General features: G+C 47.6%; 1 protein-coding gene across 1 annotated transcript; it reads left to right on the top strand.

Moving 5' to 3' along the window:
* Positions 1–7,429: 7,429 nt before the first annotated feature.
* LOC119453473 (sodium-dependent glucose transporter 1A-like) lies at positions 7,430–23,977 on the top strand. Its single transcript, XM_037715508.2, has 4 exons — positions 7,430–8,053; positions 12,231–12,357; positions 14,934–15,092; positions 19,895–23,977. Exons 1-4 carry the CDS (start codon positions 7,982–7,984, stop codon positions 20,968–20,970), a joined length of 1,434 nt encoding a protein of 477 aa, XP_037571436.1. The 5' UTR covers positions 7,430–7,981; the 3' UTR covers positions 20,971–23,977.
* Positions 23,978–24,225: the final 248 nt, after the last annotated feature.

Raw genomic sequence — 24,225 nt, forward strand, 5'->3', positions numbered from 1 at the left:
GATGGTGTCATAGGTGTCTGCTGGGGTAATGGAACAATTTGAAGGGTATTCTCTGCGGGTGTCACAAAAAAAAGTTTACTATGACAACACACACTTTCTTGCGCGTTGGCCCAAACACAAATGCTTTTGGTACTACTCTGCCCCAGTAATAGTTCCGGTTCCACATGCTTTAATTCTCCAGAAGAGAAGTCGAAATATGCCTATCAAGAAAGGGCCCAAGAAAAAGTTACAATCTCTACGATGCTATTCACTGCATGATTAATCATTAGGTCACAAAGCTTTATTCTAGGTACTGCAGGAGTAATGGGTTCTGCGATCCCACCAGATGGCCCTCAGTCGGTGCTGAAGACGACCACTTGGGCTCGCGCTGTTACCCAGACGCGTATTTCTATTTGCGCCCAAGCCCAGTGCTCGATCGCTGGCGCCGCCATGCACCGCTCGCGCGTACCATGTTTCTAGCCGCCGCTGTTGGAACGGAGAACAAGCTGGGCTGGTGGTGACTAGGCACGACTGTGGCTGCTGCTAAGGGATCGATGCCATTAAAACGCATCACCGCTTTGATGATCCAAATATAATCTCACTATCAGGGATGGAGCAATCTACCTGACTGGAGCAGTATTTTTTTATTTGGGGTGTTGCGGAGCGCAGCGTAGCATGCGCTCCGCAACACCCCAACGACCGCCGCTTCGCGTCTGCGTCCGGCACCATGGCTTCCGCCACGGCACCGGGGTTCAACCGACCGCGCTGGCAAACATAGAGGTGAAAAAAAAGCGTGATATCAAGAAAAAAGTTTACTGCGAAGGTGGGATTCTAACCTGCGTACGCCTGGTCTCAAAGCAAGCGTCGTAACCACTACGCCATATAGACGCGCTTCCAAAGCTTGCATTCTTGTGAACCATATGATTGCGCTTGAGCGCCCTCGGCGAAAGAAGCCACCTTGAAACATGGTACGCGCGAGCGGCGCATGGCGGCGCCAGCGGTCGAACACTGGGCTTGGGCGCAAATAGAAACACGCTACCCGGACTTGTACTTCCGTATCAGAGATGGTCAGCAGGGTCTCCCACTTTTGCGAGCCTAAAAGCTTATGGAGTTGTTTGTGTGGTGGGTCTGCGGGGCAGTTCCAAAAGAGGTGTTCCATCGTGGCTCTCTGGCTACATTTCGAGCAATCAGGTTTGAATTCGTCTGGGTGGATGTAGTGCATCCTGACCGGGATTGTAAGAGTATTGGTTTGCAGTTGCCTCCGTTTAACACCTTGAGCTTTGGCAATACTTTTGTGAGGAGGCGGTATACCGTTTGTCTAGCTAATTTAAACTATTGGGTGATTTCCTAGTAACTGATGAGACCTTCCTCAGTGCGTTCCGGACTCGAGGCGTTGCTCACGGTTCGGCGTATAGATCCTCGAGCCATATATTGTGAGCTACCTGGTTCTCAGGATAGCCATAGTGAGCCGGTACCCATATCAGTTCCGCGACCACCGGTTTTCAGGCCGGAGGGACGCGACCTGAAACCAGATTTCATTTTGGAATAGAATGAGCAAACTACCTAAATGAGTTGGATAAACAAGCTAATTTAAGGACAACAATTTGAACAGCATTGTCAGCGGGAGTCATAAAAGAAGTTTATGTGGAAACGCACACATTCTTGCTACTTTTGTTACTTTGTTACCGATGCGCCGAAGTCCTCTCTATATGCCCACGCCATTTCCGTAGTATAGTCACCTCCCTATGAAGCAAAGGGCCAACTTCAAATTTTGTTTTAAACTCAAGTGCCTATAAGTAAGCCTTTAACCATTCAATATATGCAAGGACGTACATGCGGCGATCGTGGAATGACAAGAAAAATGGTTGAGAAGGGAGAGAGTAGCACTTGATATCAAGCAGAATGCTAGCGTAAGTCAGTGATTATTGCCTACGGCGCTACTTTGACATCGATAACGCTGTTGTAGGAAAGGCAAGTGCACAAAATTTGGGTCTGCATGACGTGCGTCTATCGACAAATGCAGGTAGAATAGACGTCTCGCTTTTCTGTTGTATATGAATGTGAAAGAATAATCAGGCGACGTCGAAAAAGAGACCTGAGGGATGTCCGGTTATGAAAGTTCTCGTTTTCCCAGTATATCAGTGTACACATTCTATAAAAGTTCTGGCACTCTGAACAAGTCGCTGAGAGAACTCGCAATGGTACGATCAGACGGATGGCACATGCTGACTAATCTGCCGTAGTTGAATTGCCAAACTCGGTCTGTGGGTTCAAGAAGCATTACCTATTTCTGCTCAAAATTATTAAGACATTTGCCGCAAGAGTAGCCTTTACGATGATAGAATTCAATGCAATGCCAATGTTAATAAATGCATCTGTCTTCGTCTTAGTGTTAGCTCAAATTTCGGAAAAATTCAGTGTTTGGAAAGCTAATGCCCTTTCAACTCTTCGGAGAGCGGAGGAAACGTTTACCATTATTGCATTCTACAAGGCGCAATCCTAGCTTTCCGCTAAACTTCGATGGGCTGAGAAGCTTGCCAGGACAAAAAAATGAAATAGTTCTTGATTCACCATGCTATTCGTGTTTTATAAATGATAAAAATCAACAAATAACATCACGAAGAGGCGTCACGATGCACAATCACCAACTGCATTAACGATAAGCTGTTTGTCGGTGCTCAGTTCAGGCCCTCTTCTTACATTGTATACATTGCACTGAACATTGTCACGCACAACATGACAGCTGCATGCAAGGCCCACGTAAAGAAACATGTTCGAGTTTTTTCCAGGAACTGGCCGACAATTACTGGCAGTTGTCATCGATCGGATCTCTGCTACGACAATCGATAGGGACATGATCGTGTTGGTGATGCTGACGTAACCGGCCGTCCAGGAGACCAAACCTGCGTATATGGGGCCCTGACCGATACCCGTAAGCGCTGCCCCGACCCGGAATACCAGAGAACTTGTAGCACTGAATCCGACAAGCTCAGCTGCTGTGGGAAGCATAATGACGTGAGCGAAGCGCTGCAACCCAGAAGACGGACATTTTGATGGTCACGAGAGCCGCAGTGATGACTCGCCACGTAGCCGAAAGAAAAGGTAGCCTCGATGCCAGTAGCTTACGACTTGGGAGAAATGGAGGTCTCTTTTGACCGCGATTGGCACCCGCATCTGAGACATTGTGACGCTAGCAAAACGCTTGAGTAGATAGATACACATGAATACCGGGACAGTCCGAGTGAAACGGACGGGAATGCATGCGGGGTTCGTTGTTGGTCAAAGGCATCTCGTGTGTAGTGGACACCACGTCCTCTTTAAAATCGCTCCTGCCCCCGAAATACAGTACTATTATTGAAATGGTCAAAGCTAAATAAAAGCCACCGACAATTCCGGAGGCGTAGTAATCGTGAGTTGTGCCCGTGTTCGGTCCCGGTGAAGAATGATTCGGCGGTTCGACAAGTACGACGGTATAGTAGCTCGCGTCCTTCCAGCTCAGGTCTGCAATTTCGTTGGCGTTTGTTGTGATGGCGTTCCCTCCAGTGCCCGTGCATAGTAACGGTCGTCCCGGTGAAGAATGATTCGGTGGTTCGACAAGTACGACGGGATAGTAGCTCGCGTCCTTCCAGCTCAGGTCTGCAATTTCGTTGGCGTTTGTTGTGATGGCGTTCCCTCCAGTGCCCGTGCATAGTAACGGTCGGGCAACGAACGAACCCTGGAGGCCGCCAATGCCGAAAGCCAAGTGCAAAACCTGCAGTAGTGGGCTAGTGTTATCTGGCCACATTATGATGATCCACACGTTCGCACCTGCACGCAAGTACTGCAAGACGCAATATTCCATGTGCACTGGGCGTAATTCACAGTGGACCATGAAATGCCAGCACCTGTTTGATCTTGATTTTGAATGCAAAAAAAGAAGCTCGCCCACAATAGTCAGCCAGATCGCACGACATGATTAAGGAAAGAAGAATAAGCTTGTCCGAGGATGTACTGATTCTTCTTGCTCACCCTTCTCGCTATGTACACATTTTTCGTTCCTTTGTTCGCCTGGCCTATAGCATCCCCTAAATTCAGGTTCCTTATTTCTAAAGCTCCGCATAACACACCATCAGCGTGAGTGACCATCAGATGTATTTAAGAACCGCTCAAGAGCAACAACTGCTTCTCTGAATTCGGCGCTTTATACTCACCTATGCGGAAGAAAGCCACACTGAGTCCCCACAAGAAGACGGCGACGTGGGCGATTGCCAGATATCCACTGAGCGCAATCATGATAACCGTGACTCAGCTCGCGGCCGTCGCCAGAATTGATACCATCTGCGTCCTGTACGAGTCATGAAGCTTGCCTTCTGTAAGAGAGCAAGACAGAATCAGGACGCCGATAGTAATGCTCTATATTCGGTGAGAACCCTAGAATTCATTGCAAAGCTCCACTCAAGAAGGCCGCCTTGGAGCTGTGCTGTGCGCCGTCCGTGCTCAACTACATACGCGGTGATCATTTGGAAGTTTACCGAAATTTTGAAAACTCGCCTGTGCCAAATAGCACGATTATTGTACTTGAGCTGGATTATTCGAAGAGGCAGACATTACTAGCACGAAGAATCAAAACACATATTCAACTCATGAACAAGAATTTACTAATTACCTGCTTACTTATTTAAATTACGGTTCATGTCGCAATTTACGAATTGTAGCCGGTGAGTTTGCAAGACGTATTCACTTGAAACGAGTCTCTAATATAACACGAGTCTCGAGATATTATTTCCCAATGTGTGGCACGAAATACATAAGCGTTCCAGTTGCTTTTGAGTTTCAACGCATAAAAGAGCGTTTTGGTTAAAAAAAAAAGGCAGGTGGATCAACATTTCATTTTTACGGCGAGCTTGAAGGCGCATATTTTCACACTGGTGTCATTCAGGAAATTCATTATGCGACGCGACGACTCTGGTTTAGCCAACTTACCAAGAATCGAGCCCAGGAGTTCGCCAACACCACAGGTTGTGATGAGATATGTTGGCGGCGCTTGATCCATATACATGTGGAAGATCCAGCAGCGCCTTTTTGCGAAGCCATTTTGCGAAAAAATTTGAAACGCCGGAGGGGGTGAAGCAAAATGCATGTCACTGCGTATACTATTTTATATATGGCTGGAAAAGGCGATTGAGATCTGTACAGCAAACACTAACGTGCTTAAATTGTGCACCATGCATTATTTGTATAACGTTTACGATAACTTGTAGTAAGCAGAAGCATCACGAATTCCGGCCTTTCTGTTCCCATAGCCAAAGAAGACTCAAGGTAAATACGCCTGGTAGCGAAGCTTCCATAGAAGCCCATACGTTCAAAACATGGCGGCTTATCGGTGGTTCATGGGGCTTAGCGCCATCTGTGTGAGGAGGGAACACTTCCGGTGGAACAAAAAAATAAATTGACGTCATATCCGTTAAAAACAGAAGTGACGTCATTTTGTTCTCATAGGCGCGAAATTTGTTTTTGGAGGCCTGCCATTACAGCTGCATATTCAAAAGCCCCGCCATTCGGCTTGATGGGCGTTCCGAGCTTTCAGCGCGGAAAGCAATGCAGCAAAAGGTCAGCCATACGGGTGTCGAAATCGCATCCCTGCATAGAACATACTTTCTTTGGAGGCCGACGAACGCTTTGGGTGTAGATTGCGTAGGGTGCTCGTCCTTTCGTCGGACGCCAAGCCCGTAGGCCAGCGATGTCGCACGAAAACAACTGAAGTAAACAAGTATCTGACGGTCGCAACTCACTACTTTTGACTGCACAGGTTAAGAAACAATAAAACTACCCGCGTCACCTAATTCAGACAAACGTCGACATGCAAAACAACACAACGTGGTAGGGGGGCGTATTGTAACAGGTGAACTTTACGAGCGCGCCTTTCCACGCGCTCCAAGAGCTGCACTGCATTGCAAGTGATAGCGGCGTCAATGCCCGCCGCTATTGATGGGCGCTCTCACGGTGGGCGCTGAAAAAAGGTATTTAATGATAACGATCAAGTAAAATAGAGTTGTATCTTCTAGCCATGCGTATATGAAATGGATTAGGAATTTTATTTTCGTCGAATGAATCTAACTGCGTGTCGCTTTAATTTAAAAACGCCTTTTTTTTCTTTCCCAGTGTTTATTCCCTCCAAGCATAGTCGCGCTTCAATCGCTGCTCCCATAACCCCCCCCCCCTTGCTGATGTTGGTGACAATCGGTTCTGAACCGCTTTTCGCCCGAAGTTTCGCGACCTATGTGGATCGACCTTGGAAGACTTATAAAAGGGAAGATCGAGATCAGATAGGCAAAATGCTGTACAACGATAGATATGTAGTAAAACCTGACTATAGATCATGCAGGCTAGGTAACTTATTTGTCGGTACCTGGTTTCAAAGGGGATGTCAATAATCATCATCGCCATCACCATTAGTCGCGCCAGCCACCGCCGATCTTGTTCGGGTCGTCGAAAAGGGGCGCTCAGAGTACATTCAGATGGTCCTTTCCGATCGCCTGACTCCAGATCACAGCGCTGAGGCAATCTAATGGCGGATTCGGCAAATCACACCGGTACGAACCGGGCGCCGTTTCATCCAATCATCATCGCACAAGGAAACCCCGGTGCGCCTCGGTGGAACTTGCTGAATTCGTCATAAGTATATATCACCGTCGAACCAGTCGGAACAGCCGAGAAATCTGGTCGGTTTCCGGTCACGTGACCTCACCCGTTCCCGTAGTTATCGCTGCTTCCGCAAGTGCGCGTTCGCGACGTTCGTAATAAGCGCATAAGCGTCTTCCTTTTTGTTTTTGTTCGCCAGCGGCAGCGGCACTGCCCGCATTACCGGAAAGCTTTCGCTTCCTCCCCTCTCCCTGCTCCTAAAAGCAGCCGGCTGTTCGGTGGCGCAAGATTTCTCCTACTTATACCCAGAGCTTCTCCGAAACATGTCCTATCAGATTCGGAGGATAACACTGACCATCCGAAGATGCCATTAAACACGATGTATATCTTATCTTCCAGGGCACCGAGAAGACAGGCCTATAACCTTTTTGAGTTCTTCTAATCACTGTAACAGTTACCGCTGTAAAAATACTACTGCTATATTCACGTACGAACATTACTCTTCAAGCACTTTCGTTAGTCGCAAACCAGTCAAGATTAACACTGCGAATACGTTAATACGGCAGGCAAGAACCGCGCCTCGCACCGCGAACCGCTGTAAATGCCCTCGGCCACTCACCCGGACCGGGGGCGCCACAGCGGTGGCCCGGCGTACTAAGCCTGCTATGAGTCTCCAGCCCATACAGCAGGTCTTGTGCGTTTTCATCCAGCGGCCGTGGCACCAGTGTTGCCCTTCTGAACGAGTTTCCTCACAGTCAGAGCTGGTTTTGCGAGTTGTAAGTTGGCGCATGTCAGAAGAGTGCCGACGACGAAGAAACGAGAGGGAGAAGTTGTTTGTTTTATACCGCTCGCTGATGCGTTTCGTCTGTGAGCTGCTTGTCGCTAAGGCAGAGGTTAACTTACGTCACGCGGATTGAATTCCTGTTCGCGAACGCGTTGGAGACCCCGTCGTCGCTCAGTGTGCACTGTGCAGGGACATTCGTTTCGCTTCGCGTGCTCGTTCTGACGTTGCCCTACGCAGGCGGGTGCCCCGATTGCCCCTTTATCGCTTCTTCTTATCGTGTGCGTTCTTCCTTTGTGAAGTGCTCCGTGCTGTTCGCGATATCACGCTAGCTATCGTTGCCGCTGCTTCTCATATCACGCGAAACTGCTACGTTCTCCTTCATCCAGTTCGCCGTAATGTTATTCCGTTGCGCTGCTCAGTAAAGACGCGTGCTATGTTTAGCTTATCACTGTACAGTTTAGAGTAAGATATGATACGCGTGGTTGTGAGGATTGTGACAGCGTTGCCGATGGCGATGCTTACTCCCGCTCTACCTCCCCGATAACCTCCTCAGTGTGCTTGCTCCACTCGCACTTGCACGGCGTCACTTTTGCATTGATGCCCACGCAAGCTCGATTATGGCTGAATTTTGGCCGGACCTTCAACTTGGGCCTGGGAAACCTTGGAATGGTGAGATATGCGTTATTTACCTCCAGTGACACACGGTTTCGTTGAAGATACTTGTATTTTTGCTGTCGGTATGGAAATACATTACATCGTTAAAGTGTCCGTAAAATAATTTATAGCATTTTTTCTTTTATATCCTATATTTGCAAATGTATTATAGGATCAAAAGTGACTGTAAAATAAATTATACTTCTGTAACTGCATTATGTCACTAGTGTCCGTAAAATAATGCATAGTTTTTCTGTTATTCGTTTTTTTTAATATATAATCTTCTTTCTTTATTCTCTTTCGACCTCTCTCCTTTTACCTCCTTTATAAATGATTCACCCCCCCCCTCCCTCAATGCACGATAGCGAACAGAAAACTCTAATCTGATTAACCTCTTGGCCTTTCCACTCTTTCTCTCTTTCTATCTTTTTATAGCACAGATATATTTGTTTCCATAGAAACAGCAATTTGGCTAGCAGTGTCCATGCCGCTTCATTGGCACATACCAGTATACGACACTGACTTGCGAAAAAAATATTTGGACAGCAGATGCCAAATATCTTTTCGCATTTCACATTGACTTTCACGCGGGTTTCTTTCCCGTCATAAGCCATACCTTCGTTCACTGCAATGAACAAAAAAAAAGGGGGGGGGGGAGTGTATGGCAGCCCTTCGCATTAGCATGCGACACCCATAGGACAAACGACAGCCCGTCACACTTTCTAGTCATTCAACGTCATTTTGGCTGATGCAGCGCTGCAGTATACAGGTGCAAATGAATAAGAACACAAACGAGTTAAGGTGTTCTTCTGCCCGCTATCCTTCTGCACCACTACACCAAGTTTCCTACCAACTCGCCAAGCTTTCGACTTGGTCTTGTGTTTTCTCCGCCTTCCCGCTTCCTTCGTCTGCATTACAATAGCGTTGACAGTATTCCGCTACGATTGGCAAATCTCTTCTTGACTTCCAAAATGTCTCGCGGTCCTTCATCTGCCTTTCGGTGCTCTTCGCAATTCATAGGAATTACGACGCCCTAGAATGACTGTTCTTCGATACGGTTCACTTTGCTCGCTCGCGGTTCCCTCATCAAGATTTTTGATTTCATAGCTGCGCAGAATGTCTAGCCAGTTGATTACTTGTGCATGCGCACGAGCACGTCGCTCAATAGCTACGATGAACTATTCAATATCTTCCTATATGCAGACTATTGCCTGAATACTTGCCTTAACTGCACCTATTTAGGTGCAGTTATTGTGTAGTCCCGCGAAGCACAAAAGAAAAGAGTCTGGAAGTTCACAAGCGGCAACAAAAAGTTTTGACGTATTCAATTCATATTATAGGCTGCAATAAGAGAGAGAGAGAAGAACTTTATTTATTTCCGGCAGATTGCTGGGCTGGGTTCCCACCTAGGAGCCAGCGGAGAGACCGTGTCTCCCGGCAGCTTCCTCGGCCTGCTGGATAGCCCACAGTTGCTGGTCCAGGCCTGAACTGAGCAGCGCAGTCCCCCAACGCGCCCGAAGGCCCTCATTGGAGGCCGCGACCCCAGTATTGCTGATTAATGCTGGACATGCCCATAGGATGTGATCTAGTGTGGCTCTGGTGTTACAATACTGGCATAGATTGGTTGTATATAATTCGGGGTATATATGGTTCATGATGACAGGGTTCGTGTATGTTCGTGTTTGTAGCTGCCGCCATTGAACGGACTGGGCCCTATTGAGCTTGGGGTGAGGTGGTGGATACTCTCGCCTTTGCATTCGATAATGTTGAGTAATGTCACAGAATTTAGTGAGCCGATCGTCCCATTCCCACACCACCGCGGAGGTGTCCGTTCGAGTGGCTGCTTCTTCAAACCCGGCTCGGAACGTGAGACCTCGAACCACGTTGTGCGCCACCTCGTTTGGACTGAACTCCGGCTGATCAAGAGGTGTGTGGGCTGGGATCCAGAGAATTTGTACGCATTTGTCTGCCTCATAAGTTTTGCCTGTATTAAGGATCCGCAATGCCTCAGGGGAGATTCTGCCGTTGGCGTAGTTTCGCACGGCCGTTTGAGAGTCGCTGATGATGTACGAGGCATTGGTGTGAGCTATCGCCAGCGCGATAGCCACTTCCTCCGCCGTTTCTATGTGTCTTGTGGCGATTGATGCGCTTGCTTTGCATTGATGTGTGTGGTCTACGACCGCAGCTACGAAGCGGTGACGGTCCCGATAGCGTGCTGCATCGACAAAGACCACTTCCTCGTTGTGACCAAAAATCTTAGTCATAGCTTTGGCTCTACTGACGCGTCTGCCCTCGTTGTGTTCGGGGTGCATGTTCTTGGGTATCGGTGGAACTGTGAGTTTAGTTCGGATATCGCGTGGTATGTCATGTTTGTCGCCGTGTTGGGTGTGGTAAGAGATGCCGAGATTCTCGAGTATCTGGCGGCCTGACTTAGTCCTGGCCAATCGCTCGTATTGTGATATTTGTTGCGCCTCGATAAGCTCCTCGAGGGTATTGTGTAATCCCAGTTTAAGAAGGAGGTCTGTGCTGGCGTGTTGCGGCAATCCTAGTGCTTGTTTATGTATTCGCCTAATGAGGCTGTTGAGTTTTGCTTTTTCTGCGACGAACCATCGGTGATAGGCTGCCGCATACGTGATCTGGCTGAGTACGAATGATTGGATGAGGCGGAGGATGCTAGACTCTTTCATGCCTTTGTGCTTATTGCTGATGCGTTTAATGAGGCGCATCGTGTTCGATACTTTTGCGTCAATGTTGCGAACTGTCTCGCCGTTTCTGCCCTTACTCTCGATTATCAGTCCTAACACCTTAATTTTATCCACGGTTGGTATGATGTGACCGTCGCTTGTCGTGAGTGTTATAACGGCGTGTGTCTGTGCTTGGTGATGTTTGGGTGGTCGGCCCTTGAGTGTAGGGCGATATAGCAGTAGCTCGGATTTCTCCGCCGAACAGGATAGTCCTGTCCCTTGCAGATACCGTTCTACTGTGTCAATAGCCTCCTGTAATATTTGTTCTATGGATCCATCACTGCCCTCGCATACCCAGAGGGTGATATCGTCGGCATAAAGAGTGTGATGGAGCCCGGGGATTGTCTGAAGTTGTGACGGAAGGCCTAGGAGGGCGAGGCTGCAATAACGCTAGAGAACATCAAAGCAGACGCATATATGAGTGCTTAGTTCTTAAAGGTTCATTAGCGTCAAATGAAATTGTCTTATATGAGGTGGGATACAGGACACGTATGTCTTTATCCTAGGCATCACATACCACAACGTCGGCAATTACCTTTCTACAAAAAAAGAGACAAGAAACACCGTTGAAGAACCAGCACACGAAAGCTCAAGGTAACTTCGCTAGTTTCCTGACCACAAGCACAAAAATTCTGAAGGTGCATATGTGCAAGTTGCGCTTTATCATATATCGTTGTCTCCCTGTTCCATATGGTGCTTCTGTTTCAGACTGAATCCTATCAAAGACGCGAAGAGATTAAAGATGGTTTCTCCTGAAGTATGTCTAATCGGTACGTGGCAGTTGCGTAGCCAGGAGATGGCGCACCAAGCACGTTACCAGCCCCCCCCCCCCCCCCCCCCTGCCCCCTGCATTATGCGGCCATTCCAGCCCCCTTTCCCACTTCCTTCCCATCCCCGTTCCCGGGCATGTAGGTGCACCCTCCCCCCCCCCCCCCCCCCCTCAAAAAAAAATGAAGAGTCTGGCCACGTAACTCGCACGTAGACATCGCCAAGCCTGTTGAAAGGCTTCGTTTCTGCGTCTACCGTAGCGTCACTGATACTGAAATCAACGACGTATACGCAAACTGGGGCCAAGAAGTCTGCGAAAGAGGCGGAAGAAGGGAGAGAGAAAAGGTAAAGGAAAGACAGGGAGGAAGAAAATATACGAAATGTTTACATGTGAAAGCGGTTGTACGCGATGTATGTGTGATATTCCATATTTCTTAACTCCAGATTTCACTTGCCCCGCTGAAAGAATGCTTAATTACTACGAAGGACCTGTTATAAAGTGATAGTTACTTCAGTTCACTCTTTGTATAGAAGTGTTAACATTTCACCTTTGGAAAGGTGTACCTCACTGCGGTTATATTGCTGTTAAATTTTCAATTGTTTTTACAAGACCAGCATTGATGTTGAAGTATCACGTACGCTTCTCACGGAAGATATGCTTGGTGGATACTTCTGTGTAGGGTCTGATTGTCGCGCTCACCGGTGTGGCTCTGCTGGACCTTGTGGAAATCTACGACGCCAGCGTCTCGAGCGTCTCGTATCTGATCACTACTCGTGGCATCGGCAACCTTATAGGTTCTCTGCTAGGTATGTATAAGCGCTGAAACCGAATTGACTTTTCCCTATCAAAAAAAAATAATAAAACTGTATGTGCCACATTATCCCATGCGTCCTATATTATATGTGTGATCCAATGAGGTATCGTGGTGAGTCACTTGATTACGAAGCATAGAGGAACACTGCACTGTAACACGAAACCGTGCAGTCGTTTTGCAAAAGTTTGGTGCTGTAACGCCCGTGTGCTTACGTTGTAGTGTACGTTAAAGAACTCCAGGTGGTCAAAATCAATCCGGAGCCCTCCACTACGGTGTGCCTCATAATCAGAATTGATTTTGGCACATAAAACCCCAGAAAGAGGAAGAATAATTGTCATTGAACAGTTCTTAGTCTGCACATCCTCTTGTGTCATGCTTGTAAATCTTCACATCCAGTCCTTATTCTCGCATTACAGCACCGCGTTGTGCTATGCTCCATATGATCATGTGGGATGTTATATATAATTTATGTTCACATTATTAGATGACCAATAGAATGTTATTTATTGGCTGGAGGCAGTTCTGGGCTTGTGGGTTTCGCCAGCAATCCCTGCGCGCGAGCGTCGCTTCTGACAAGAGTTTAAGAAAGCAAATCTGTAGGCACGTTTTCCGGAAATTATTACTAAGCACATTAGAATGTGCTTAGTAATAATATGTGCTTTCACAATAGAATTTAGTGAAAGCGGGGAAACGTTAGGGCCAATGAGCATGCGAAGTTAAATGCGTTTTGTTAAATTATAGTCACTGTAAACATTGCTTCAGCAGGTGCTTGAAAGCGTGAGTAGGTCGTTACTCGCAATTTCCCAGTGTCTTAGCATAACAGTGCCTGACAACAAGTTCACAATCAGTGGAGATGGGGCCAATATTAGACGTGTTGTGTGTAAACATGTTGAACGTTTCTGGTGTAATTACAATCATTGAAAGTAATTAGTGAATACTCGATCGTTTCTTGCCTATTTTCATGCACTTCACGAGGCACATGTTTACCTGATGACCTCGGGGAACTAGACGAGGGACTTGTTTTGTATTTAGTGAAAATAAAGGGGAGGGGGGGATGTATAGGCAAATTTTTGAGCGTCAAAGTATCCTACCTTTCGTTTCCAGTAATTTACTGTTATTAATTTTTGTTACTTACCACACCATAAACTATGTCAATTGTGGCCTTTCGAGTAAATTACGTATCCGTGTGCTAAGGAACATTATGAGTCTGTTTTACGCGAACGGCGCACAATTTAGCCCGCCGTCGGTGCCACCGAGATCAAATTAAACAGAAAAGGATGGGGAGGGCATTTTAGCCAACATGCAAGACTGGTTAATTGTATGTTCATAACTTTACAGTCGATGCAATTCATCGAGCGCTCGATGCGTTCTGCGGCTGCTAACTGCTATGTTACCCCATGTCCTGAGAAGACCCTGCGTCAAACAGCGGTATAATTAGGCTAAAATTGAGGGCTTGTTATGTGCAATGTGTGGCAATTAATACCTTAACGCTTCTGGGACAATTAGGAGCTTTGCAAATAAATACTGAACCGTCCATTTCTTATTATTATCATCCGTTATCTGAGACGCCTGAGGGGCCCTCGATGAACTAAACGAGCCACCTTGTTCATATTTCGTGAATATAAGGGAAGGTTCAGGATGACGTATACACAAACTTTAAAGTGTGTTTTTCAAATACGCGTAGAATTTAGCCCGTCGTCCTGGGATAACTACAAACCACCGAAAGCATGCGAAGCTAAAAGTACGTTGATAAAGTAATGCCTTGGCTAAACATTTCTTGTGCAAAAACAAGAATAGTTAGGTAAGTTAGTGTGGTAACATGATGAAACAGCTCTAACGACGAACGCGAGGACGACAAACGAACACATTTGAGTGCACGAAAGTGTTACATGCGGGCAACAGTGCTAATTTCGAGTCCCATGCCGCAACGTTCTTGAGTCTGTGGGCTTTTACAAGAAACCGAAATTCGTAATGCAACTGCTCAAAAGAAACAGATTCGCTCGAAATCGGGCTGTTATTCCACAAGATCGCTGAAATCTGCTGTCTGTTTTTGACTTGTGAAAAAACTTGCAGACTTCAGGTATTCCTACGGTGGAGTTGTTTTCAAAGGCGTGCGAAATACTAGTGAAATATACGCGTCTTAACACTACTTTGTTTACGGTAGACAACGCTAAATGCTCACAAATTAACTGTTTAATTATTTACAATTATCAGTGATGAAAACCGCCATTTACATACAGACGAACCTGCAAGTTATACGAGTGCTGTTTGTTTTATGCTACGTGGACATTACGTGCGCGAATAATTCCACTCATCGAACACGTAATTAGCTAGAATTATTAAATTAAGCTTGTTTGTTTCTAGAAAACAAATCTTTGAAGCCGTTAATTACCTTGTTCATACGTAGTCCCCATCAAAGATAGAAGATTAACGAGAAGACTGAAACCTCTCTGGTGCAAAGTGAAATAATCACTGCAATACATGTTTCTTGCTTTTGTGCAATACCGCCCCCCCCCCTCCCTATCTTTTACATCATACTTTTTTTGCTATTTTCCAACGAATACGCAGGCGGGAAGCTGTACGACACCTACAACACGCAAGTGATATCGATACTGACGATGATATTGAGCTCAGTCACAGTGCTCATGATTCCCCTGAGTGGGTACTTGGCAGTCGCACACGTCATGGTGTTCTTCGAAGGTCTCAGCTTGGGCGCATTTGGCACTGGTAAGAACTGTACACCCGCTCAGCTTCCGCGGCAACGCACGTTGCAAACACAGCGGGCCAGATATCTTATTGCGATAGCAACTATATGGACACTACAAGCGCATTTCTGCCGTTGCCGTGAGGTTCCGCATAAAGCCCAGGGGCGATAAAATCGTCGCCGCGCGCCGTATGCTGTATGTGCGAGTGAAAGCGTGCGAGGGTGAGCCGGCGATCGCGCGCGCAAGGGAGGACAGCTGGGAGGAAGCCGGGGAAGAATCGCGCCGTCTTCCGTCGCGCGCAAGGCACTGGTGGGTATATACTCCGGCGGCTGCTCCGCATGGCGCGGCCGCCCAGGGGTGCTATGCAGGATGCGCCGAGTTTCTCGTTCACCCGAGTTTTACCCGAGTTTGCTCGATGGCAGTCAGTGAACGAAGATAGCAAGGAACGTGCAATAACAGCAGGCAAAAAGAAATGTCAAGATAAATCCGCGTATGACAACATGAGCGCACCCTGCGCGGCACAGTGCTTCCGCGCTTCAAGCACAGAGGACTGCGCAAGAAAACGCGCCAGCGCCGCGTATTGTTATCAACGTACTATCGCAATTTCGGAATACCGTCACTGCCCCGCTGTCTATCTGCACACTAACCGTGAGCCGCTTGCCACGCCTTTCTCGGGCGCGTCAAGGGCGTGCCTCCTTTTTCTGGCATTATCTTTCTATCCTCCGTCGAATGCGAACAGGGCACATGCGGTGCATTCTTGCACATATACTTTCCCTCAATCGAATACTTTGAAATACAACAAATAAAATAACCAACATTTTACTTCTTAAAGTATCGTTTTTTTTTTTGTTTTGAATGCTGTAAATTTGTGATAACAAACGGACATATAATGAATTATTAAATTTTGTACTTTTTTGCCGCGAGTGGCGACAGTGAGGCGAAAGCTTACAAGCGGATACATTCTAGAGTGTCACACGCACGAGGGAGTTAATGCGGTGAGCAGTCGCCAGGGGCGCTGCAATGCTATGTTCGATAAAGTCAGCCATGACAACGATCTGCCCATTCCCTGTCTAATAGGGGAATGGCAACGCAGCGCTGCGGCATGGCTGTTCACCGCAGGTGCTTCACTGCGGCGGCTATTGAGGCCGCCGCTTTACCAACTGAAACGACACTTTAGCCATAGAGACGGGAGCAACGGCTGTCGCTGCAAAATGGCTGTGCGGTATTCTGGGTCCGTAGTGACGCAGCACAATGAAAATGCACCAGTTTATCTGCGTGCGCGAAGTCTCCGCGATGCATTGCGAACACGAGCGTGCTGCCCAGCGACACAGTTCGTCGCTTGTCACCGCTTGCCCATTGAAGGTGCCTCCGTGCGCATGTGCGCAGAATTTGAGTGTGTTGTTCACTCCAATGTGCTTGCCGATTGCCTCTGCTGCTGAGCTAACAGCGATCGCAGATGGATATCGTAACGACAGCGCAGCAATCGCATTTTGGTGGGTGAGGGCTCTTGTGCGCAGTTAGGAAATTAGACTTCGAACGCAGGAAGGTGTTGCAATTGTTTAGTGTGCCGTGCTTGTGATGACAAAATGCCATTGCACTGGGTGTGTTTGCGCTGACCGCTGACCATGTTTGCTGCAATATATCATTGACAGAGCAGCCATCTCAAATGACAGCTGCGATACGTTGTCGTTGGAAAACACTACGCACTGCTCAAGATCGTCGTCCACCACGGCGCATCGACGCCTTGCAAGCAGCTACAGTGACGTGCGGATAATTATTTGCTGTGCGCTACGTAGCCACAACGCAGGCAATGAACCGTGTTGTGGGGTCATCACAGCCCAAGAAGACATATGCATAAGGCATCGAAAGCCGACGCTTTTTTTTTTTATAGTGGTGCTGAGTACATCACCGATGACAGTGCGTTGTGCGTGTTTTATTTCGCAGGTCAAGATTGTTAATGCCTCTCAGTTCCGCACCACGTCGCTGTTGTCGAAAAATAAGTTGGGCGTGGCCCAACCGTGGTGGGCGCGCACAAGAGTTACATGCCTCACTCGGGGCGTGACGTATGGTTTTGATTGACACGCGAACTCGGGCCAAACTCGTACATCGCGAAACCCCCCTCGAGTTAAACTCGGGAGCATGGCGGCGGCAGCAGCAGCCTGTGTCATCGCATCCAGCGGCGGCAAGCGTCAATATTACCATCTGGACCCGTTCAGCTACATGACCGACGTAGAGTTTCAGCGTCGTTTTTGCCTTTCCAAAACGTCAGTGCGCTGGCTGTGTGACGAGTTAGGCGAACGCCCTTGTCTGCGGAGACTGCGTGGCGGGCATATTATGCTTTCCGAGCACAGACTGATGTGACTAGGCCGCGGAGGATAAGTTCGTGCGATCGCTTCGGCTCTCTCCGGTTTCAAGCGCTGCTCGTCCACCGCGCCCTAGCCCCAGGCCAGGTCCGGCGTCGTCATCGGAGTAGTGGGGCACCTGCGAGCACCTGGGATTCAACCCGGGCCAACCAACCTGCGTAGGCGAAGTGGTTACATTATATTGGAAGACTCAGAATGGAAGCCGGGCTGCCTTCCGATGCAACAGGTGCCGAAATCAGTTTTCGCAGTTATACGGTAAAGCTGCACTGCACGGTCAGAGAGGCGAAGGACGTTACTTCGCCAACACGGACCGCCTCGGCCGTCCGAACGACCACCTCTCCAGGCGGCAAATGATTTGGCTCACGTACTGCGTAAGCAAAAGCGTAGACCTATGGCTGTTGAAGGAGATGACCGGCGACTTGTTTCCTCTATAGGAGCACACCATCGCCGACAGGACGAACTACCCCCGTAAGGTCGCGAGGGACGAGCTGCTGGCGCGACCTCCACTTGGTACCCCGGGTAGATAGCGCAAATTGATGAGTGCCTTCTTCGCGGCGAGCAAAAGTATACAATCGAGGCCACCTAATGACGGGCGACAACTTTCCGCAAGCCACCAAAATTACGGCGGTGTTAAAGTTGGGGGCCCATGGGTCTTCGGCATGTTCTGCGCGACCGGAGGGGTGCTGCGACTTTCAAAGTCGACCGACGAAAGGCGGCGACGCTAGGCGCCATTATTGCAGCCAATGGTCAACCGGGGACCATTATTCATAGTGACGAATTGGCCGCATACAAATGTATCCCAAATTTAGTGGATGCTAACGGGGCTATGCCTCAATCCGCATTGGTAGACAGTCAACCAAAGCGTGAACTTTGTGGACCCCATCACGGGCGTTCACACGCAAAAAAAAAGAAAGTTATTATCAAAAAGTCTAGCGCTCCCTCGTCAGCGATGGGTACAGGGTAACTGCACCGATGCTGGAGTCCCACCTGGGATGCATGTGGTGGCAGTCAACATCCACGTGCGCTGCGAAGACCCTTTCGTGCGTTTGTTAGAAGCCACGGATCGCTCGGGCTAGCCACTACAAAGACTCTTTCCTGCGGTTGTTAGAAGCCATCGCTCGACGCTTGCCAGTATGGAGGTGTATCGCAAAATAAAAGAAAATAAAGCGTAGTTTTCTGACCCTTGTATGTGTGCTTTCCGGCGTTCCTGTGTGCTTACACGGTAAGCGCGCGGCAAACCACTTATGCGCTAGCCGACGCTCACTTCGTCTTGTAGCTGGATGCGCGCGCTACTCGCAGCTTTTCTTTTAGCACGAGCAACGAGCGATCTGTTAAAAGCCCAGTGTGAAAACCAGGCGCACACCAATCTCTGCTCGGAAATGGGAGCGCAAGCACGTAGCAAGCCGCACCAATCCAATCTAGAGCAAAGGAGCAACGAGCGATCTGTTGGAAACCCAGTGAGAAAAGCAAGCGCACACCAATCGGTGCTCGGAAATGCTGGAGCAAGCACGTATCGAGCCGTGCCAATCGAATCCAGAAAAAAAAGAGGGGGGCGAGCGTCCCCTCGTGGCATAGCGCGAAACGTATTTAAATACAAATTAGTCTAATACACATTCCGTGTACATCGTGGAAACATTAAAATGCTTACAACCCACGTTAATGTGACTAATATTATTGTACTAAATGAATTTATTTTATAACTTGCTTGTGCCTGTATTGCACTCGGTGGAACGACAAACAAGTGAAAGAAGGCACGACCATGCACCGACCGTATGATCACGTGAGCCCCAGTTGGTCGACCGCCCATATGGCAACGCCCAAGGGATAATAGCCACCCAGAGTGAATCTAGATTAACCAATGAAACTGGAGGCGTGCCGATGGACAAACTTCGTCTTGTTATCATTTGTTCTTTGATCTTGGGGCGTCGCCAGAGCTCGTGAAGATCCCGAGTTTCGCCAAACTCGGGGCATCCTGCATAGCACCCCAGGCCCTATCTTGAAAACGATCTGTGACGGGGAGACTGTGCGCTGTTTTCGCCGTTTAGTTCGCGCTGAAGTGAGGCGTAGCACGAAGGTCAATTCACTCACTGCTGCGGCCGCGATTCCTCATTCCAGCATCTTGACAGCGAGTTTCCGCGGTCATAGTGTGAATTTGTTCATGTTTCCTTGTGCACGCGTGACACCATGCTTGTCCATTTAGTTAGTATACCTATGTTCACAAGGTTATACAGCCGATAAAACGACTATCCTTAGTTTGTATAGCTGTCCACTAATTAGCTACCACTAATTGGCTATCGCAATCGATTTCGGGCGAATAAACTGCGACTTTTTATTTCAGGTGATCAAAATGTGATACTTGGATCGCGCTAATAGAAAGTCTTTTACAGAGGCGGATACATTATCTGAAAGTACGAAGGACACGCAGAAAGCACGAAAACGAGATTGTATCCCTTGCGTGCAGGCGCCAACGTATGGATCATCAGGATGTGGCCCGAGAACAGTAGCCCAGCTCTCCAGGCGTTCCACTTGGCTTTCGGCATCGGCGGCCTCATCGCCCCATTCATTGCCAAGCCTTTCCTCTCACCAGGCGCCGGAGGCAACTCAAGCAGCATTCTGAACCACACTTTCGGGATGGCCGAGCAGGTTTATCTGACAGCAAGCCACAATAGTGACCTCTCGAAGGAACTGCTCGAACTTGGAAGCGACAGTGAGCACGGTTCGGGCAAGAGCCAAGTTCACTACGCTTTCGCAATTGCCAGTGCCCTAAACATACTGCTGGTTATCTCCATGGTTGTGCTTTACTTCGTAGACAGGACCGATTTCAAGCCACAAGAGCCGAGGAACACGGACGCAGCCGGAGCAGTAATCGTCCAACTAGCGAGCGATGTCCGGTTCACCCGCATAGTGCTGGCGATGCTCTGCGCCTACGTGTGCGTTTACGTTGTCCTGGAGTGTTCGTCGTCCGAGATGTTCTCGCCGTTCGCGGTAAAGAGCGACCTGCATTTCACCAAGGAGGCTGCGTCGCGTGTGGTCGCCGTCTATTTCTCATGCTTTTCCGCCGGCCGCCTCATTGCTGCCCTGCTCACGATTAAGGTGTCCGTTTTCTGGATAATTATCGCATCGCACATCATCCTGCTTCCCACAGCGGTTATTCTCGCGATGTGGGGCTCCACTAGAGCCACGGTGCTGTGGGCCGGTAGCGCCCTAACTGGCTTTTGTCAGGGACCGCTAAACGCGGGAGTTACGGCGTGGACTGCACAGTACATAAGTATTACAAACAAGATGATGTCGCTGGTTGTTGTCACTGGAGGTATTGGTTCCATGTCGCCGCCTCTTCTCGTTGGCCAGTTCCTCGAAAGCAGCCCCGATGTATTTCTCTACGTGTGCCTCGCTGCCGCTTCGCTCTGTATCGTTGTCTTTGTTACCATGTGCGTATACGTGAGAGATATGACGCGGTCGAATGAAAGCGAAGCTCTTCTCGTCAGCGTAAATCATGGCGGCTCTCAAGACAGTATTTCTCCTCCTATTCGTTTTTGAGCAACTTAAGGACAGTAGTGTATGTGTTCTGTTACTTCGAACAAAATGTTATGTTTCTCTTGTGAAAAAGGGTAGAGGACACAATCTCTTGGTACTGAAAACGCGTCAGTCATGTCCACAGCGAGAAAGGGCAATCTTAAGAAAATAATTTGGTGGCTTGGGAAACCACTGTTAGGCCAAGCTCCATGTCATTTCGTACTTTGCATTCTGAAAAAAAATGGTATTCTCAGAAACTGTATTTGATTGAGAAAAAAGTATACTGATGACAACGGGCGTTAATGCTTCACAAGGTCTCTATATGGTGCGTTTACCGAAAAAACTTCAGCAATAAAAGAACGCGCCTTGTTGATTTTAATCTATTGCAGTTCTCACATTATTAACAAGCTTCCAAATACATATCTGGCGTAATAGTATAGTGATCTAGCTTTGTAATCATTGTTCACGTGCTGTCTTCACTTGATTTATTGAGTTTGTGTTTTCACATTTCGTAAGAGCTGCAACCCATTGGGTTTCCCACGCAGTGCAAGACATGGTCAAAAACACAATATTTTTCAAGAAAGAAAAAAAACTGTGAGGCAACTGCTGGAAATGTGGCTGACTCGATAATGCGGCCTTTGCCGCTTTAATTAATCACTTCCGGAAGAAATATGAATCTCACTCAACGTCATATGCAATTGTTGGTCGGAATTGCGGTTCGAAGTATTCCACTTATAGGCATAGTAATAACTAGACCTACCATAGGCAGGATGAAAACTGAATATCTTACTGTGTGCTCTCCCTGCAAGGCTATTCTGGTGCATTACTTTATGCAGTGCTACATTCAAGTTTTTTTTTTTTTTTATCAGCGGCAAGAGGCTAGATGAGTTAACCGCTGATAGCGTCAGTGAGCACCGTAAACTTCCACGTGACTTGCTATAAAACTGCAGATTACGAAATTATAGTTCTGCAGTTTCTCTGTGCGTTGCGGGAAGTACTCGATAAGGGGGACTCAATACTCCCCTACGCTCGCAGAAAATGTGAACGTGCACTGCACATGACTGCGAAACGCTTGCAAAAGGTTTCACTGTGCTGGTGCCTAAGTGTACTCTTACTTACGGGCGCGTTCAGGTGGCCGTCACAGGAGCTCTGGCCACGCTACGAAGGGGGTGAAAAACAACTTTAAGGCTTTAGCACAAGAAGAAGCGGATAAGGAATTCCTGATCCTGCATCGTTATCACCAGTGCAGCCCACTTATATGCTAGCGATAACGCTTAGTTGCTCTTCTGCACGACTTTTGTAGCACTGCGACAGTGCTCTGAAACGACAACCCGAATATGCCATTATAGTTTCCTTGCATTTTTGTGGGTTGAGCTTTGAATGAATGAAGGAATGAATTTATTTCTCCTGTTCGCAGCAGAACAGAACAAGACGCTAAAAGCCGTATGGCCTGACTAATGCTTCTGCTCCGACAACAATTCTGCACACAGGCCGTACGCAGCACACAAATCGCACAGACATGCCGAAATCAAATCTAGTGTCGCGATACAGTACAATTAAAAAAAGAACATGTACACAAAAATGCAAAAATCCGACGGAATACACTCAAGGTGCACTTTGTTTCAAAATATAACAGTGACTTGAAAAGAAATATGGAAAAAGAAGAGAGGAAAAAAGAAGAATAACTCACAATTTATACCACGGCTTCCTTCAGCAAATCTCAATATTGTTCGCAATTATAAAATACTTATATGATTTATTCGGACCCTCCATAATTTCGTCATCATAATAATGTAGGTGAGTTAGCAGTGAAGGTACTTGATAACTTACTAGTTGTTTTCAGCTGAGTCGAGTTCGAATTACACATTTAGTGACATACAGATTGTAGAGCGTTCCATGAAGCGCAAATACATGCGCTTGGCAGTGGAACAACCGACATCAGGGACCTTGACAATTTACCGCTTTAAGGAGCCCCCTTGTTTTCATAAATAGAAAGAGCATCTTTACGGCGTGAACTTTATCGCCGAGGTACAACGTGGACCTTTGTCTCGTCTCGACAAATTTTGGGTGCGCAAGCAAGTCGCTAACTTCAGGGATGCACTCGTCGCAAAATGCTAACGATCGGAAATGCATACGTTGGTAGTACTTGTACTAATTATAGTTGAGTAAGTACACCTCCCTTCGAGGAGTACGTGTGCATCTTAAATGAGCGCCCGAATCGCGACAAAGGCGCAAGCAGCATGTCACTCGCTGGGCACGTGTTTGAGACCCCGGGATTCATTATGCTGACTACCGTATCACACAAACAGGGGGACTTGCTTTCACGAAGGCTAGTTTCCTTTTCAAAACGCGGGCTCCAAAGAGCTGTCTTGTTCGACCGCTGTTAATTATATAAGATTGTCATTGGGTTCGGTTAGTGGAACGTCAAGTCTGACAATGCATTTCCGGTAGTCACATACAGTGTAAATGTTGTACGGCCTTATCGGGAGATACTATTTAGGTTCCCTCTTTGTTGGTAAAGGAGCACTGGTAGCACTAAGAAACAGGTTACCTTGCCCGTGTTATCGCAGGGTTGGTCAATTTTTGTTCGTGGTACCGAGTTGTCAGAAAATTGTCTAGCTTGTTTCTAGACACGCGGAAGGTAAACCCCACAAAGTGCCAAACGCCATTCCACGTGAAAAAAAAATGGAAAGATTTGATATACTTTATTTCTCGCATTGTACAGCACATTCGCACAAAAAATAAAGAAATCTAATTCCAGGTAAGTTATTTAGTATTATAATAAACAACTAATTAGTAAATTCTTTACTAATTATTAAACGCGAATACACGCAATGTGCCTCGAGCGGCGAGTCACGCGGAAATATTGCGTGTATCCGCCCTCTGAAGCGGAGCGCCTCGCTGAGAGATGGCGAGCCGCCCTCCTCAGCGATGCACCCGACGACCAGGAGTGGGCCGTCCAGCGGGCCAGGGCCATGGCCGAGGAACTCAGAAGATTCTTCTCCGGCGATGGGCCCCTGGCAGCCTAGCCCCGGGCACCAACAGCCATAACCGTGGGACAGAATAAAGTTTATTCCTATACTATCGCGGGCTTCTTTCACGCTCGGAAAAGCACTTTTATGTAGCACATATTGAGCAACAGAAAGCTGTGTCCGGAGTTGTTCATGATGCTCTACAGTTTTATTATTAACACTTTTCATCTAATTATAATATTTGAGAAGTCGAATAATTATTTAAGACTAATTATGTTATTAGGCGGAATGCAAAAAATAATCAGAA

This window comes from Dermacentor silvarum, chromosome 5 (assembly GCF_013339745.2).
Source record: "Dermacentor silvarum isolate Dsil-2018 chromosome 5, BIME_Dsil_1.4, whole genome shotgun sequence".
NCBI lineage: Eukaryota > Metazoa > Arthropoda > Arachnida > Ixodida > Ixodidae > Dermacentor > Dermacentor silvarum.

Bases quoted from the DNA above. Each gene is read 5' to 3' on its own strand.
- LOC119453473 (XM_037715508.2), top strand. From the start codon at position 7,982: ATGCCCACGCAAGCTCGATTATGGCTGAATTTTGGCCGGACCTTCAAC. The intron at 12,358-14,933 runs GTATGTATAAGC...ACGAATACGCAG, and splicing joins CCTTATAGGTTCTCTGCTAG to GCGGGAAGCTGTACGACACC. The intron at 15,093-19,894 runs GTAAGAACTGTA...CCTTGCGTGCAG, and splicing joins CTTGGGCGCATTTGGCACTG to GCGCCAACGTATGGATCATC.